This window comes from Panicum virgatum, chromosome 6N (genome assembly GCF_016808335.1).
Source record: "Panicum virgatum strain AP13 chromosome 6N, P.virgatum_v5, whole genome shotgun sequence".
Lineage (NCBI taxonomy): Eukaryota > Viridiplantae > Streptophyta > Magnoliopsida > Poales > Poaceae > Panicum > Panicum virgatum.
In genome coordinates, this window is record NC_053150.1 from 1,520,406 (window position 1) to 1,537,662 (window position 17,257).

Genomic DNA, 17,257 nt, shown 5'->3' on the forward strand with positions numbered 1-17,257 from the left:
GTTTGTACATACTGTTTAACTTGGTTTAATGAGCTCAAACTTTTACAGTGACTTTAACTTGATATTTAGTTACTGTACAAAATTTTTGAGAAATTTTAGATAGGTGGAACCAGTCCAACTAATTAATAGTATAGATATTTACACTAAATCAAGAAAAATAGTTTCTGTACATGAAAAATTCTAATAATTTTTCTAGGGGTTAATCTTGAGTATGTAACCGTTCTGGTAAAAGATGAGGCCCTGTAACTTGCTATAACCGTCTGTAGAATTTAGTTTTGATCCATGCAACTATACATTGTATTATTTTTCATGCCCTGTACAATGCTTGTTTAATTGTGAAAAATTTATGGCAGGCTCATCTTTATATAAACAACACTCAGTTAAAATTTCATTACCAGTACTTGTATAATTTGACCTGCAAAATTCATTTTTGTTTCCAGCAGTAGCTGTTTGTTTTATTTTTCGTGGTTAATAGGCTGCATAAAATGGGCTGAAAATTTCACAGTAGGCAAGTATTTAGAGATGTATCATACATAAAAATTTCAAACCCAGAATCTCTGTTTAACATTATTTATGATAAGGACATGCTTAACCTAGTAATAAATAAGACAAATCTTCTTTTGCTGCGTAGGGATAAAAGAGAAAACCCATCCGAGTTACTTGTGAAGTCAGTACAATGATTATTACTCTATAAATGGTTGTCCAAAATGATGTAACATAATCTTTTGTAAATCATCTTGAGTTTGTGTTGGAGTACAATTCTTTAGTGAAGAATTGATTAAATCGTATCACTAAAATAACTCACGCGTATGCATTTCATATAGATTCGACTACTCTCCCTGACGGTACGTACGAGTTGGTGCCGGAGTCCGAGAGTGAGCAGCGTGAAGCTCAAGTAAATCTGACTGAAGCTACCGAAGACCCGAACCCAGTTTCGGAAGAGCCCACAGCTAGTTACGCTCAGGAAGGCAAGCCCCGGAGCATGTCCTATCTACTGTAGATTTATGCAACTGCTTATATTTCTTTATAGTTGTGCATTTACGTTTACAGGAGTTGATTGGAACCTTAGTTGCATGATCCTAGGTACCTATGCTTGAACACTAGTATGTATAGGTCGCTAGTTGGCTATGCTAATAATTCGGTAGAAGTCGAGTGATTTCCTGTCACTCGCGAGCTCATAGGAGTTGAATGCTTACTACACACTGCAATATAAGGATTACGGGCGGGGTTGTTGTACTTGTGATACCCCGTCTGTTTAGTCAAAATGGATAAGGTCGCGGTGTGTGGTAGTGGTGGTTAAGCGTTTGAACGTACTAACCACATGCCGAGAATATGGTAATCGGTAAGCTTAAGTACCTGATGGAACCGGCCGTGGAACATACTCCCCACTGTCTGGTCTATGGTCACGCACGGGTGCAGGGCACCCTAGGACGGTGGGCCTGTTCCATGCCCGGGGAAAAAGGGGAAAAGTCGCGTGGGTGATTGCATTCCCCATGCGTGTGTTTAGGTCTGCCTGGCCAGGTTAACAAATTCGATTCGAATCGTCCGTCTCTCACGGATATTGAGACTGCTTAACCCTTTTGCCACATAGAGTAAGAAGTGGAACAATGATGATGAGAAATATGGTTGAATGACGAAAAATAATTGCTTTCCACCATGTATGCTTTAGGATAGATGCTAATGTAGAATGGTTAAGCATAATAGAACTTGAAAGCTAAAATCGGAAAATAAGGACTTACTGCTTTTCGGCAAAGACAAACCCCTCAAGCCAAAAGCCTTGCATGTCTAGTTAGAAGGTTAGTTATATCCTAGTCGGGTAAGCCTTGCGGAGTATTAGTATACTCAGCCTTGCTCGTGGCTCAATTTTATTTCAGGTAATACTTTTGAGGACATGATTGCTAGCTTGACTTGGCCGTGTACCTTACCCCCTGGTTGGTCGGTGGAGTGGGATACGACTCCGGCCAACGATGGCAATGCCGAGTGATGTCATGTACGGGCTTCATCATGACATCATGTATCGTCGTTTAGAACTCGTTTTATTTCCGCTGCAGTGAACTCTGAACTATTATCATTTCGACTTTCAAGTACCTTTCAAAGACTTCGAACTTGGTTTGTAATAATTAAGTAAGACTCTGTAATGTAATATATTTGTGAAATGTTGTACTCTCTGGACTCACCTTCGTGTGGGTTACATGTAAGCTTTGGGTTCGATCGACGCTCAGGTGGATTCTTCGGGACTTTACCCGACAGCACTGCCGAATTACTCCGTTTGAAGTGCGTGTTAGCCGGGATTGTCTTAAAGATGATGGTTAGCGCACTTGAGCCGGATTAATTAGGGCGGTACTGCCACAGCCACGTGGGCGATGACGTGGCCCACCTTGTCGTGCCACATTCATTGGCGCGACAAAGAGAGGACTTAGTGTGCCCGAGTATGTCTGTCGTGCCAGTCCGGATGGCGCGACAAGAAGGAACTGCCACGCCAACATCTCCCCCAAATCAGAATGGGTCGCATTTTTTGCATGGTGACATGACAGCAGTGGCTCGACAAGCACAGAATGCCCTCAGTCCAGAATGGGCTGCCGTGACTGCACTTCCATGCTTCAATATTTTCAGTATCTGCAACAGAAAATATTTGTAATTATGGTGGAAATTCAAAATGAGAAGGTAATCAATCCCAAAGTACAAGCAATATTCTGGGCACATGATCATTGGGTAAATTTTAGGACTGACTTATGTCCTTTTTCTATTATGCATTTAAACAAGTATTCTAACTTAATCAAAAGCCATGTGTGATCTTGGATTAACTTCTTCCTTTTTCTATTATGCATTTAAACAAGTATTCTAACTTAAACAAGTACAAGCAAGATTAACTTCGGGGGAGGGGCCCGAGCGATTCCCTCCACTCCCCTCCACCCAAAAAAAATGATGGATTTGGGGGGGGGGGGGGGGATCTGAGGGGCCGGGCGGCCGGCGGCGACCTCTTGCGCCGGTCGAGCTCGAACTGGAGGATGGGGGAGGAGGGGGCCTGCGCGGGTCTAGGACAAAACTCTTGTCGCGCTGGCGCGACAGCCACGTCAGCAGCTAGCGTGTCAAGCCGCTCTTGGCGCCGCCAGCGTGGCACCCTTGTCGCGCCGCATGCACTGGCGCGACAAAGGCTGCCAGTCGCGTCAATTATCCTGGCGCGACCAAGCGGGCTATGGGCCGCAAATAAAACTGGAACGAGATTAAATTTAAAATATTATTAAAAAAAAGTTAAAAAAAAATTCCCTGGCTTTTGACCCTTGTTTGTGGCCTGCTGGCGGGAGAGGGCCGAGGGGCACTGCAATGCTGCAACCACCGCCGCACCGCACCTTGCTCGTGTGCTGCCTGCCTTGCCTCCCTGGACCAATCATCAATCAATCAATAATCCACTACCACTGTAGGTGAGCACGCACAGGCCCGGCCCGCCCTGACCGACCTGACCTCACCAAACCCGCCCAACGGAGCCCAACCACTTCCGTGCTCGGTTCGGCCGGTTCCTCCATTCCAAGGGAACCCAGGCACGAGGCAGCCGGTCTTCCTTGTTCCTCCTCTTCTTCCTCCCTCCTCATCACATCATCACCGCCGCTCCGCGTCGCCGGCCAGAGGAAGGAGACACAGAGAGCGAGAGAGATCTCCTCCAACCGCACCGCCACCGCGTCCGCCCCGGATCTCCTCCTCCCCCCCCGCCGTCGCCGCCGCGACGCGAGGCCAGGTCAGTCTCCGCCCTCCGCTTCCCCGCCTCAATCCTAGCTAGGGTTCCTCCACCGCCGCTCCCCCCTCGCTCGCGCCTCCCCTCCCGTCTCGACCACTTCCTCCCGCTCCCACGGTCCTAGCCTCCTAGGGTTCCGCAACCACCAACCCCGTCCAGCCGAATCTCGCCCCGGGAACTTCCGGCCGCCGCGCCCTCCCCGCTCCGCCTCGCCCGCCCAGCCATCGCTCCACCCTCTCGCGGTTCCTCGCGCGCTGTTTCGCGCCATCGCGGGGGGCGGAACGGGATTCCACGTAGGCCCCCTGCTCAAAACCTTCCCCATTTGGACTCCCTGCCCCGACTGGCCGCGGCTCGCTCGTGGATTAATTAGCCTTCCATCAATTTTATTGCTAGATTATTAGCTGCTGCTGCTGCTACTGCTGCCGCTGCTGCTTCAGTTCCTACCTGCCATGCCACGGCATGGCAGCAGCATCACTGCTAACTGCTGCCTGTGGTGGAATCACATCTCCCACGCTTGCTCGTCTCGTGCCACATGTACAGCGGCCTACGCCTCCGCAGCCCTCTTATTCGCACTACCTGCCCTGCTCAGCTGCTGCTGTTCAAATCTCACGTATTCCCGCGCAATCCTTCGGTCAGTTATGTCCCGACTTCCAACATAGTTTCTGTGTCATTTACGTGCCGCAATAAATATCATGGCGTCTAGCTCCAGCATCTTGTTTGTCTGGATGCTAGCATCGCGACAGCATACCAGGAACTGTACCTTACAATTGTCCGCTCGCAGTCGACATGCAGATTTCATAGATGTATCCTATCTGCCAACCATGACTGTTCCATACAACTATCTGTCCCCTACAAAATCTACTCGCTACCTTAACGATGGATTCTGTTTTTTTTTCTACTCGCTACCTTAACGCCATATTCTGTTTCTTTTTTTGGTTGGACCTAACCTACATTAAATTGTCATTCTTATGCATATCGCTCTTACTATCAACACTTAGAATGCCAATCAGGATATGCATATTGTACATTGTTGTGAATCAAAAAGAGATGCCCCAAAAAAAAAGGGCGTATCCAGTGCTGTAGGCTTCCCGCACTGTGCGGGGTCTGGGGAAGGGTTGTTTTTAAGCCACAAGCCTTACCCGCACAAATGTGCAGAGGCTGGGGCTCGAACCCGGGACCTTCCGGTTACAGACGGTAGGCTCTACCGCTGCACCAGGCCCGCCCTTCAATGACTACCAATATGCTGGGATGACTACCAATTAGTATGCACAGTAATAATATGCGGTCTAACAACCACCTGTATGGTTTTAATGACACAACATATACAGATGCCTTTGCATTTTCAGTAATTATGAATTTATTATGTAGTCTTAATCTCCACATGTATGGCTTCTTGAACAGGGTTGATGGATAACCTCTCCCCGAGCACTCTGCTCAATAGTATCTCCCGTCTTGGTGTCTTAACATCTGATGGCCCTACCGTGAGACCCAAGCCTATTCAGAAGTACTGCCAAAATGTATATGATATCTCGAGCATTGTGAACCCCCTTCTTGAAGATCTTTGCAAGTCTCCAGAAGAGCAACTCAATGAGGTCCTAAGAGATCTTGACACTGCTATCAATGAAGCTTCAGGCCTCATTGGAAACTGGCACCAGACAACCAGCAAAATACATTTAGTAAGTGCATACAAATCAATATATTCGCTTTTCACTTGCTCACCTTACTTTCCATGTATTATGCTTTAGAATTATGCCACCCAAGGAAAATAAATCTGTCGCTTTTTAACAGCATTGCACCCTTTCCATTTCTTACTAGCAAGCTGGTACTCTTCTGATTCTTTTGTGTGGAAACTCAGAATCCTACATGCATTGGCTACATACAAATGTTTTGTATTGTCTGTTAGCATCACCATATAGCCTTACTCACCCTCTGTTCTTTCTTTTTATTGTCTAGAATTTACAGTAACAAGATAGGACATCACGAAGATTGCTATCATCCTAATAACTTGAACTCTTGGTCCTTGAAATATAGTTAATCTTTTTAGCTGTTGCTAACAGCATATATGCCTGTATGAGCTGAAGCATTTGAAAATTCAATACAATCAATTTTCAGGCCAGCAGTAACTATTATTGGTCACTTCTTGGGTTAAATAAAATTACAATTCTTATGTACAATAAACTTTTAGGCAACTATGATCGTTCACTTCTTGTGTTAAATAAAAATATACAATTACCAGTCTTCCTACCTTTGAAGTGTGCTGGAAATCGATCTTGGTCACTGGTAGCCTGGATGTTTTAGCTAGACTTGCTTGAATAGCTTTACCAGTGCATTGACATTTTAATATGGTTTATCTAGTTAGCATATTGGTTCAAGGGAGGCAGCATGTAAATCCATAATACCTAGATAATAGATAATACATATACGCAAAGAGAAAACTGGGTAGCCATCATAAGGATATATTTATAGGTAAAGACTTGACATTAGTCGTGCATGTGCTTGACTTTCCCACCGGGGCCCATGCATGCACGGCAAGTCAAATGAGTTTACCCATTCGCCATCGAGGCCCCACCGATGCTGCCTCACCTCTCGTGAAGTCTCTCTCAAGAACTCTCTCAGATCTCTGGTGCGGCAGCTCCAACACCGCTAGTGGTGGCGGTGGCCAACTACAGGTGACTAGGCTGGTCGGTCTCCCTCCCTCTCCTTTAGATTGGAGGCGTAGTGGCGATTGCCTGATCGGATCTCAGCGGTCGCAGTTTAAGAGCTGGATTTAGGGTTGGGGGTTCTTGATTGGGAATTCAAGGTTCGGATTGGGGTGTCCGGAAGCTGTAGAGGGATAGCCGGGCCGGCAGCCAGCCCAACGATGCCGATGGGTGGTAGGCTTGAGGGTGCCGCCAGCTGGGCTCCATCTGCCTCAGTTAGTGGAGGACGAGGTGTAGGGGTGGCAGCGGCGGTGGGCGGATCAGCGTGAGGTCGCTGTTGGCAGTGGTGGCGGAGTGGCTGTGAGGTTGCTGGTGGCTGTGGCGGCTGCAGGGAAGGCCAAAAATGGAATGCAATTTGCTTTCCTAATCTTCGTTTTCTTTTATGGGGTATGCTTGCAGCTGGACTATACCACAACCGTGCGTTCGTTAGATGCGTTCATACTTACATGCTATTCATGTACGAGGGAACTTGCATAAGTTAATTGGTGGTCAGTTTCGTCTTATGCAGAGAACAATGTACTTGTCCTTATTGCTGATATTCCTTAATGTTTATGCCATTACACATGAAACACTTTCTTGTCCATCACGTGGTGTAGGTGTATACATGTTCATGGATTTTCCCCTGAACTTGCAAGGTTTAGCATTTAGCTAACACCACTTGATTAGTGCCATAAATATTGAAGTATACTCATGAATTTCTGATTTGGTAATGTTCTTATTACCTTAAAACAGGGTTGGCAAATTGAATCAGTAATATCAGATATTCAGGGATGTTCCCTTCAGCTGTGTCAGCTGGCAAATTCTCTATTGCCTTCTCTGACTGGCCGTGCCTGCACATGTATTGAGGTAATAAACACCAATTACTTTTTTTATTGCTTTTGTTGATCACCCTAATTTCTTGTATGCATCAATCAAGCTCATCTGTGTTTCTCTACCTTTTGTAGGAACTCCAGGACATAAATTATGAGCACATGTTTGATCTAGTTAAGGAGGCTGCCAAGGAGCTTGCTGAGACAAGCGCAGTGAGTTCAGATAATCTATTGAAACTGTCAAGTTTATTGAGCTTGTCAACAAACATGGAATTGTACATGGAAGCTATTTCCCTTGAGAATCTCAGAACAAGGGCACTAAGAAGTGAGAATCGTGAAGAACTGGATCTAGCTGAGCAGATTATTCCCCTGGTCAACCATATGCATGATCGCCTTCTCAGGGAAAAACAACAGCTTAGCATAAACGGGGTTCCTATTCCTGCTGATTTTTGCTGTCCGCTGTCCTTGGAACTGATGTCTGATCCAGTTATTGTAGCGTCTGGCCAGACCTATGAGCGGGTTTATATCAAGTTGTGGCTTGATGAAGGTTTTACTATCTGTCCGAAAACACGCCAAAGACTTGGTCACTCCAATTTAATTCCTAATTATACTGTGAAGGCTTTGATAGCTAACTGGTGTGAATCTCATGACATTAGGCTACCTGATCCTATGAAATCCCTGAAGTTAAACTTTCCTTCAGCTGCCTTCTCCCTCCAAGATTTGGGTGCTGCAGGTGGCAGTCCTCTACATCCTAGTGTCATCTCAAGGGCTAGTATTCCTGGATCCCCAGAAGCTGATGTGTATTTAAGAAACTTGAATGGAGCATCTCCTCCCCACAGTGTGGCCAATCAGAACTCTCATGTGCATGCCAGCCGTTCTGGTCATGAGGTCTCGACAAGTCAAACTTCAGAAAATGCAAATGGTTCTGCACCTGATGTATCAAGGTTATCACTTGCAAGTTCTGAAGCAAGAGAGTCTAGTTTGGAAGGAAGACGTGGTGGTTCGATTGGACAAACTTCAGAACAATCGACAGAGGAAGCGTTTCAATCTTCTAATTTGGATAGGGATATGCAGGACAACATGGGCAGTTCTTCATTGAATGGCAGTCTTCCAAATAGCGGTCAACTTGATGGGGAATGTTACAATGGGGTGACAAGGGTTCCAAGTGATAGGACAAATTACAGTAGCGATGCATCTGGAGAGGTTACAGATGGTGGTGGTGCGCCTGTGGCATCTTCTGTTCCTCAAAGGGAACATTTAATCCCTCCAAGACTGGCTACTAGAGGCCAATTTATTAGACGGCAAGCATCCGATAGGGGTTTCGCCAGAATTATATCTTCCTCGTCGATGGATGCACGGAGTGATCTCTCTGCCATTGAGAATCAGGTTCGGAAGCTGATTGAGGATTTGAGAAGTGATTCTGTAGATGTTCAGAGGTCAGCAGCATCAGAGCTTCGTCTTCTAGCTAAGCACAACATGGAGAACAGGATTGTCATTGCAAACTGCGGGGCCGTAAATCTGCTGGTTGGTCTTCTTCACTCACCAGATGCTAAAACCCAAGAGCATGCTGTGACAGCTCTTTTGAATCTGTCGATAAATGACAACAATAAAATTGCTATTGCAAATGCTGATGCTGTCGATCCTCTCATTCATGTCCTTCAGACTGGGAACCCTGAAGCTAAAGAGAATTCAGCTGCCACTTTATTCAGTCTCTCGGTTATTGAAGAAAATAAAGTGAGGATTGGGCGATCTGGTGCGATCAAGCCTCTAGTAGACTTGCTAGGAAATGGCACCCCTCGGGGAAAGAAAGATGCATCTACTGCATTGTTTAACTTGTCTATACTTCATGAGAACAAAGGTCGCATTGTGCAAGCCGATGCTGTGAAGCACCTTGTTGAGCTTATGGATCCTGCTGCTGGAATGGTCGACAAAGCTGTGGCTGTGTTGGCAAACCTTGCTACGATACCAGAAGGTAGGACTGCGATTGGGCAGGCACGTGGCATTCCAGCCCTCGTTGAAGTTGTTGAGTTGGGTTCTGCAAGAGGGAAGGAGAATGCTGCTGCCGCGCTGCTTCAGCTCTGTACAAACAGCAACAGATTTTGCAGTATAGTTCTTCAAGAGGGTGCGGTGCCTCCTCTAGTCGCCCTTTCACAGTCAGGAACACCTCGAGCGAGAGAGAAGGTTCGCTGCTTCCACGAGTTGTATTTCTTAGAAATAGAAAATGTAACAAACCACCTCTAAATCATCCTCCTAATGCCAGTATAACCTAACTCTGCGGTGTGATATGCTGTTTGTCGTTCAGGCACAAGCTCTTCTCAGCTACTTCCGCAGCCAAAGACATGGGAATTCAGCGAGGAGATAGCCTTCATAATTTTTTGTTGTAGTGTACATTAAGCTTTGCCTTTTACGCCCCTCCTCGCGACTGGGATCCTGTTGTTTCATTGGCACTGCCGGATGCGTGGGCTGGAATATGCAGTGCCCTGTTCTCAAACTGTTCATAGATTGAGATTGTTATAAGCTCATCTCATGTAAGTGTTGTGGGCAGTGAGTGTTGTCTGTTTAGATGGTATCGTTTTGGTTTCTTTTTTTTCTCTCTCTTCTTTTTTGAGGATTTCTTTTGTATAGCTTATCCATTGGTAGCAACTTACCTTCACCGAGATTTTGTCCTGTATATGCTATTAGCTGTGGTGTTATGATTGTTCGATGGATCATGGATGTACAAGTTATAATTGTTCTGTACCAAATAAGTCTTCTCATTTTAATTGCTTTTTCGTTTTCTTTATTGAAGCTAATTGCTTGTTCGTTGATGGGAAGTTAAAATTTCGTTGCGATTCTCTTTCTACCGTGTAAGTTGTAACTTGACGTCTGCTTGATTTAACAGTCTGAAATAAATTGTGATATACTACTACATTTAACTCTTCTTTCCACAATTAGGTTCTGACATTGTATGTGTAGAATGTTTTAAAAAAGAAATTGTATGTTTACAAGTTGAGAAGCAAAATTACACTAATAACATAAAGAATACAGCCTAGCAGAAATTGCTAGGGCGAAGTCAAAACCACTTTGCCAAAAGTCTATGCTGCCACAAAAGCAAGTGGAAGCAACGGTTGAGACTTGCGATCGTCGTTTCAGCTTGGTGCTCATCCATCTATATCTATACTATAAAAGATGAAATAATTGAAAACAATTGTCACCAACTCTAATCCACTCATCCCTCTCACAAAGTACCTCTCTTAGGCCTACATGGAAGATCTTAGTGCTTGACCAAACCTCAAAACACCACTAAGGAAAATATTTCTGCCACAAATCCCTGTTTTTTTTTCACCGCACCCTTCTCCATACCCGCCCGCCGTACCCGTTCGTGCACCGCGTCCAATTCCGCCCGCCAATCACACCTCATGCCTTTGGAAAAAGTCTACTTAACCCCCTGAATTATCAGTGGTAGTCTACTTCACCCCCAACTTTAAAACCATCTACTTTACCCCCCAAACTATCGGAAGGCGGTATGCTACAGTAGCACGATTTTATCTTTATCTTTTTTATTTATTTCCACTAAATCTTTGAAAAATCATAGTAAATCACAAAAAAATCATAAAATAAAAAATCTAATTTTGTTGGACTCCACATGAGTAGATCTACACAGTGAGTATATAATATAGTATAGTTTTGTACAAAATTTTTGATGTAGCTTTAGATATATACTTTTTCTGAAATTAATTGGAATAATTCATATGTGCAGCTTCTATGGTCCAATTGGGGTAAAAATTTTATGGTAGAAAAATTATTGTATGCTTGAACTGTAGAAAAAATTTCATACTCATTGGATCAATTATAAATTAGTTATAGATTTAATAGATTTGGAGCATAGATTTAACGAGCATAAAACTAAATAAATCTATAACTAGATTATACATGGTCCAATGAGTATGAAATTTTTATTATAGTTCAAGCATACAATAATTTTCTTACCATAAAAATTTCACCCCAATTAGACCATAGAAGCTGCACATATGAATTATTTCAATTAATTATAGAAAAATATATATCTAAAGCTACATAAAAAATTTTGTACAAAACTATACCATATTATATGCTCACTATGTAGATCTACTCATTTAGAGTCCAACAAAATTAGATTTTTCATTTTATGATTTTTCTACGATTTACTATGATTTTTCAAAGATTTAGTGGAAATAAATAAAAAAGAAAAAGATAAAATCGTGTTACTGTAGTACAACCGCCGTCCGAAATCGCCTGAGGGGGTTATTTGACCGGTTTTGGATAATTTGGGGGGTAAATTAAACGGTTTTAAAATTGGGGGGTAAAGTAGACTACCACTGATAGTTCAGGGGGTTAAGTAGACTTTTTCCTCCTGCCTTCCCAGCTCTCCTTCCCCGCCGCCCCTCCGACGGAAGCATGCCCTGGCCCTATCCATATCCATCTGCGCTCAGGATGGCATCCCCTCCCTGTTCCCTATTCCCTCCTGGCGCCCGCTGCGTGTTCCTAGCGCCGCCGTGCCCGCTGCGGGCTCCTGGCGCCGCCGTGCCCCGCACGTGCCGGTTGCAGGCTCCTGCGCCACCGTGCCCCGCTGCGGGCTCGTGATACGCGCGCCGGCAGCGGCCTCCGGCGGGATCCGGGCTCCGCCGTGACACGCTCCGGCTGCGGGCTCCTGCCGCCGGCGTGCCACACGCCGTGACCCTGCGAACAACCGATGCTGGGCCCAGGGTTTTACTTACCAACCGGTGCGGTCCGGTACCGGTATACCGGTCCGGTTTGGCCGGAAACCGGTCGGTACCGGTGGAATTCAAATTTGAATTCAAATTTCGCAGTACAACCGGTTCGTACCGGTATACCAGCCGGTTCGTACGGTATACCGGCCGGTTTGACTGGTAACCGGTCAAATTCAATTTTTTTCTTTTTTGGTTTAAATTCAAATGCCCGCAAAGTATACTAAATAAATATTTGTATAACATATTTTAGCCTAAATGAACCATCCAACCCTCTTTTGTACTACTTTTATATTGTATTTGTATACTTTTGTATGCACGTTTTTTTTGTTTAACTTCAAATCCCCGCAAACTATACTAAATGAATGAATTTTTGAGAAAATTTGACACCATTAGATTCGTCGCACCTTGAAGTATTTTTAGGATTTTTTTGGGATTTTTTCATTTTTTTGAATTTAAATTTAAATTTTGAATTTGGTCCGGTTTGGTACCGGCCCAAACCGGAACCGGGCCGGACCGGATTGACCGGTAACCGGTCAAACCGGACCGGTTCCCACCGGTTTGGTGAACCCTGGCTGGGCCCCGCCTCCAAGTGCAGCGAACGAGACGGCAACGCAAGAACCGTGCGGAGCCGCCTCCCTCCCTCTCTCTCTCCCGTTTTGATTCTTGCAGTGCTGATGTCTCAGTTTGCCTTCCACTTCTCTCATATCCCCTGTCTTTTCTCTCTATTTCTTATTCCTGTAACCCTGTTAACTGATGCAAATGTCTTCAATCTCTCTCTTGTTCGTCACAATCTTGCAGTGATTGGACCGGATCTGAGGTCCTGATTGGTTTCGAGGTGAGCATCAGTTTTCTTGGTTCACTTTTTTGTTCTTTCCATTACTACACTCCATTAATCTGAGTATGTGTCCATGCCTATAATCTGTTCATATATACATGGCAGTGATATTTTTCTTCCTTTAGCAGATTGAAATCATTATTGCATATAGTAGGTTTGGATATGCTTAGTCATATAATTCATGGGTTTTTTTATATTTCCTCTATGTTCTTTGCACCGGGAGGCTAGAAGAGGATTAGAGGAATGCAGTTTCATGTCGATTTGCTGTCGCTGGGGAATTTCGTTGAACACTTCAGGGCAAGGTTCTACCGAGCTTGTCTAGGAAATCCAAGGGAATACCTGCAGAGCTGATTGCATATTCTTGTAGCCACGCATGCAGGATTAAGTTTGATGTTTCATTTGGTTTGCCTCTGGCCAGTTTTTCCTGTTGTTGGCACATTCTATGATCACCACATCCCATTTATAAGTATATAAATGCTGGTCTATTGTGTGCTTCTATTTATTCATTTATGCTACTTTAGTGATGAACGTATTGGAAAAATGCCATAGTGTTATAGCCTTGCAAGAGGGCTCCAGGCCATGCCCTTAACATAAGACTATAGGTTGTTGCTGATATCATTTGAAACAGTAATTGTTTCTCATGGTTTGGATCTGGAAATCTTGGCGCAAGTAACTTCGATATTTGTACTGCAATTTCTGACTATTTTACTTGAGAAACTTGAGTCATAATTAGGAATTAGTAGCAAAGGGGATGTAAAGGTAGCGAAGGTGCTAAGCTGGATGGTTGAGTGCATAAGTTTTGCTGTCGGATATGAAATTTGCGTATCTAGCATATTGAATACTGATTGTTCGTAGGATTGTGTGTCAAATGGTGCAATGATTTTAATGGTTCTGACAGTCCATTTTAATTGATACAGAATCATTACAACGAGTCCACCCATTCGAGAAGGAAATCCCATCTTTGCTAAACAAGCCAGGGTTTGCATAGCTTTATGCTGGGTGACCAATGCCCAAAAATGAGTGCTCCATATAATTGGGTTGATACAGATGCTCAACTGGAGCATTTGACAAGATTCTTGGGCGAGGAAAAGGCTTTTGCTGTTGATACAGAGCAGCACAGTGTTTGGTCCTTCCTAGGATATACTGCACTAATGCAGGTAATTACTGATAGTCAGTAATGCACATTCTATTCTTTATAAGTTTGTTATTTTTTAATGTTGAATTGTTCTATTTTAGAACTCTACACAGAAGGAAGATTATTTGATAGACACAGTTGCATTGCATGATGTGATGGGCATGCTGCGTCCAGTGTTTGCCAATCCTTCAATGTGTAAGATAAGTATGTAACACATCTTTGTAATGAATGTGCATGTTCACTGCAAAACGCTCAGCCTCTGTTGTCCACTCTTTCAATATAGGAAGCCTTTAAGCTCTATTACAGTACAAGCAAAGATGCATGATGCAATGAATTCTATTTACATTCCATTGAAAGGTAACTGAGTTGTTCTTTCTGGATATGCATTAGAGGTATATATGCTGTAGGACATCCTGATGGCAACAAATTGTTTTTTCTTTCCTTTACTACATTTATTTGCCACTTAATTACAAAGCCTAAAATAGAAGATACACTGTAAGGCATCCTAAATACTCACATTTCTCTTTTTCCTTATGTTGTAGATCTTCCATGGAGCTGACAATTATGTTCTTTGGCTTCAACGAGATTTTCATATTTAATGTGAAGACTGGGCAATGCATATGTTTGCTTTACTGGGCAGTATGTGAAGACTGGGCAGTATGTTGTTCCAGTGACCAAAAACTTCCTTCAGATTCAACTCTTTTTGGGCTGGGAAGGGTACTTGCTGCATTCCTTCTAAGGGATACTATCAGCTCTGAGTGCAACTTCAAGTACTCACCTGAACTTAACTTTTTGTTCTACATTGCAGTTATACTACTGCCCAGAATGTCTTGGAGATCTGATTATTTCAGTGTGAAATTAGATACATAATTTATGAAAATTAACATCTTTTTTTCAGATGAATAATATAATATATGAAAACATGTGCGCGCCACACATGGGCTCTGCTGGTAATATATATAAATATTAAGGGCTTTTGTTGATTAAAAGGATGCTGATTAAAAGGGTTGGTTAGCTTGTTGATTTCAGTGTACAGTTTAGTAAACAATTGCTTTGCTGGTAATAACTAGCATAGATTGTTGTCGTTCCCCTGAAAATTCATTAATTTATCACATGATATAATTTTGGAAGAAAAATAATTGATGCCCTGAAACATGCTTTCACATTCCAGTGAAGTGCGGGTTGAAGGTTTGGAGACCTTGGAGTATCTTAGACAACTCGCAATCCAAGAATCGTTGTACTGAACAAGGAGATGCAGTTGTATTTGAGTCTGAAGTAAGGTTGTGTTCTACTAAATTTCATGGTTTGATGCCATTTAAGTGCCAATAAAACTCTAATTATGTTCATTTATGCATCATTTTGAAAAACATCACATATCGGTTCACTTGACAGAAGCATTGAATTGCATGTTCCTATTTCTGCTTTACGTGAGCTGGAAAGCTAAAAATGTAAAAAATCTAAGTGGGCCATAGGTCATAGGTGAGCAGCCATGTATCAACCTGCTTCCACCAGGTCAATTCCTAGATCTTGCTTGGGTGCCAATCTCCTCCTAGCCATTTTGTTATTCACATATAGGCCAATGTGACTATTTGATAATGCTTTGTGTTACTGATCTTTTCGTGCTAGAAATATCTTCTTTCTTACTGCCACAATGAACAACCTGAGTAATGCATGTTACTAACTCCTCAAATGGTTTTGATATTTGCAGATCAATGACTTTTGGTGTTTTCATTTGCATCAAGTGCTCAGGAGCTCATAGAAGTCTTGGAGTACACATATCCAAGGTAACCCATTATCCTATAGCATTCTGTTATGTCACTCCAGAAATTTGTTATGTTGGCCAGCAGGGAAATGATTTTCTTGAGGAGTTCACAGACATATCTCAAACCACTGTGAAAGCAAGGAATTGTTTGTATAGAATTGGGGGCAAGGTAGGGTTGAACATCTTGTTTGCTTACAAATACTGACGGAGCTAAATGACTTAACAGGTCTGCAATCTTGTGTGGTCAAAGAATGTAAATGATCTTGTTAGTACCCACGGATACTCTCAAAACCAAATAATTGTTTGGAGATATCCAACAATGTCTAAGGTATGGTACAAGCTTATTCTGAAATTAAGTTATTCTATACCTGTTATGCCTGTATCAATCCCATTCCCCTTTGCTATTTGCAGCTTGCCACTTTGACAGGCCATACATACAAAGTATTGTATCTAGCTATTTCCCCTGATGGACAGGCGAGTCTGATGACCTGTCCCGAGTTGTGTTTTGATATACCAAGCATATTTTGTTCTCACTGGCTTCCACTATTGGTATCAATAGACCATTTTTAATGGTGCTGGTGATGAAACACTCTGGTTTTGGAACGTGTTCCTATCCCCAAACTCTCAGGTACTTAAATCTGGAAAGATGATTTCATTGCAAACATTATCTCATTTCTCATATAGTCTCCTAATTTAGCTTGGTTCATCTGGTCCTGCAGAGTTCTGACAGTTTAAGTTGCATCGGAGAAAAGTAATTTGCTTGGCTCATAAGATTATTGCAGGCTTGCAGTATATGTTGATGATCATGACATCATTCCATTTGCAACACCCATGCCACCAGGTCATCAACCATCAAAGCTAGCCGAATGTTTGAGATAGCATGATGCATTGCAATGAACTAGCTTGCGAATCCTTTCATGGCTCTTTTGCTGGGAGTGTACATATTTATCAGAGCAGAGTGGTGCTGTAGGAGTGAACATTGCTGAGGCTTTGAATATCAGCATTGTTCCAATTGATAAGAATATGCCCTCTTGTTTTTGCTCCCTTTTGCGAGTCAAACCTGGAGCTGTTTCTGTAATCTGCTAGCAGCTAACCTATTCAAAACACTTACTAACTCATGATGCCCATGTTGGCATGGTGTAAAATGAGAATACATCTATTCCAGATTCATTGTTACTGTCTTGAAATGGAGGGCTGATGTTCCCTGAATTCACTTGTTTCATATTAAGATTCATCAGAAAATGATTGTTTGTTATTTAATGACCTAAATGTCAAGACAGTGCCGAACTTTTTGCTTATTAGCGCATAATTATTTTTTTTATGTAAAGTGATTCTCAGCTTGCAAAGTGTCAGGACGCTTTTGATTAGGGGATCCAGCATTGGTAACACTTGCGTCATGCTATGGTGGCATTGTCAGTTGTCACTTCTTGGCAACCTATATAATTCAAGACAATTAACAGCTCAATCATGTCAGCAATTGAAGTCCTGCAAGAACTAGATTGGTTCTGGACCATCCAAGGTTGAACCCCACTAGCTAAAATCGAAGCTTTCACACTT

General features: G+C 43.1%; 2 protein-coding genes and 1 long non-coding RNA gene across 4 annotated transcripts; all 3 read left to right on the top strand.

Moving 5' to 3' along the window:
- Nucleotides 1-3,517: 3,517 nt before the first annotated feature.
- LOC120677734 (U-box domain-containing protein 4-like) lies at nucleotides 3,518-10,015 on the top strand. The gene is made up of 5 exons (XM_039958916.1): nucleotides 3,518-3,733; nucleotides 5,132-5,406; nucleotides 7,162-7,275; nucleotides 7,374-9,419; nucleotides 9,541-10,015. Exons 2-5 carry the CDS (start codon nucleotides 5,137-5,139, stop codon nucleotides 9,598-9,600), a joined length of 2,490 nt encoding a protein of 829 aa, XP_039814850.1. The 5' UTR covers nucleotides 3,518-3,733; nucleotides 5,132-5,136; the 3' UTR covers nucleotides 9,601-10,015.
- Nucleotides 10,016-12,594: 2,579 nt separating this feature from the next.
- On the top strand, nucleotides 12,595-14,538 carry LOC120679278. 2 transcript variants are annotated; one of them, XR_005677090.1, is made up of 4 exons: nucleotides 12,595-12,803; nucleotides 13,721-13,960; nucleotides 14,040-14,142; nucleotides 14,222-14,538. It is a non-coding gene; the product is annotated as an uncharacterized LOC120679278 (long non-coding RNA). The 2 variants fall into 2 exon arrangements; XR_005677091.1 differs by having other exon boundaries at nucleotides 14,040-14,133.
- A 322-nt stretch (nucleotides 14,539-14,860) lies between these two features.
- On the top strand, nucleotides 14,861-16,887 carry LOC120679277 (protein FIZZY-RELATED 2-like). The gene is made up of 7 exons (XM_039960822.1): nucleotides 14,861-14,888; nucleotides 15,110-15,218; nucleotides 15,647-15,722; nucleotides 15,927-16,028; nucleotides 16,112-16,174; nucleotides 16,260-16,328; nucleotides 16,420-16,887. The coding sequence occupies exons 1-7, from the start codon at nucleotides 14,861-14,863 to the stop codon at nucleotides 16,453-16,455; spliced, it is 483 nt and encodes a 160-aa protein (XP_039816756.1). The 3' UTR covers nucleotides 16,456-16,887.
- The last annotated feature ends 370 nt before the right edge of the window (nucleotides 16,888-17,257 follow it).

Coding starts and splice junctions, on each gene's coding strand:
- LOC120677734 (XM_039958916.1), top strand. CDS start 5,137: ATGGATAACCTCTCCCCGAGCACTCTGCTCAATAGTATCTCCCGTCTT. Junction 5,407..7,161: donor CAACCAGCAAAATACATTTA/GTAAGTGCATAC, acceptor ACCTTAAAACAG/GGTTGGCAAATTGAATCAGT. Junction 7,276..7,373: donor GTGCCTGCACATGTATTGAG/GTAATAAACACC, acceptor TACCTTTTGTAG/GAACTCCAGGACATAAATTA.
- LOC120679277 (XM_039960822.1), top strand. CDS start 14,861: ATGTGCGCGCCACACATGGGCTCTGCTG. Junction 14,889..15,109: donor GCCACACATGGGCTCTGCTG/GTAATATATATA, acceptor TTCACATTCCAG/TGAAGTGCGGGTTGAAGGTT. Junction 16,029..16,111: donor GATATCCAACAATGTCTAAG/GTATGGTACAAG, acceptor TGCTATTTGCAG/CTTGCCACTTTGACAGGCCA.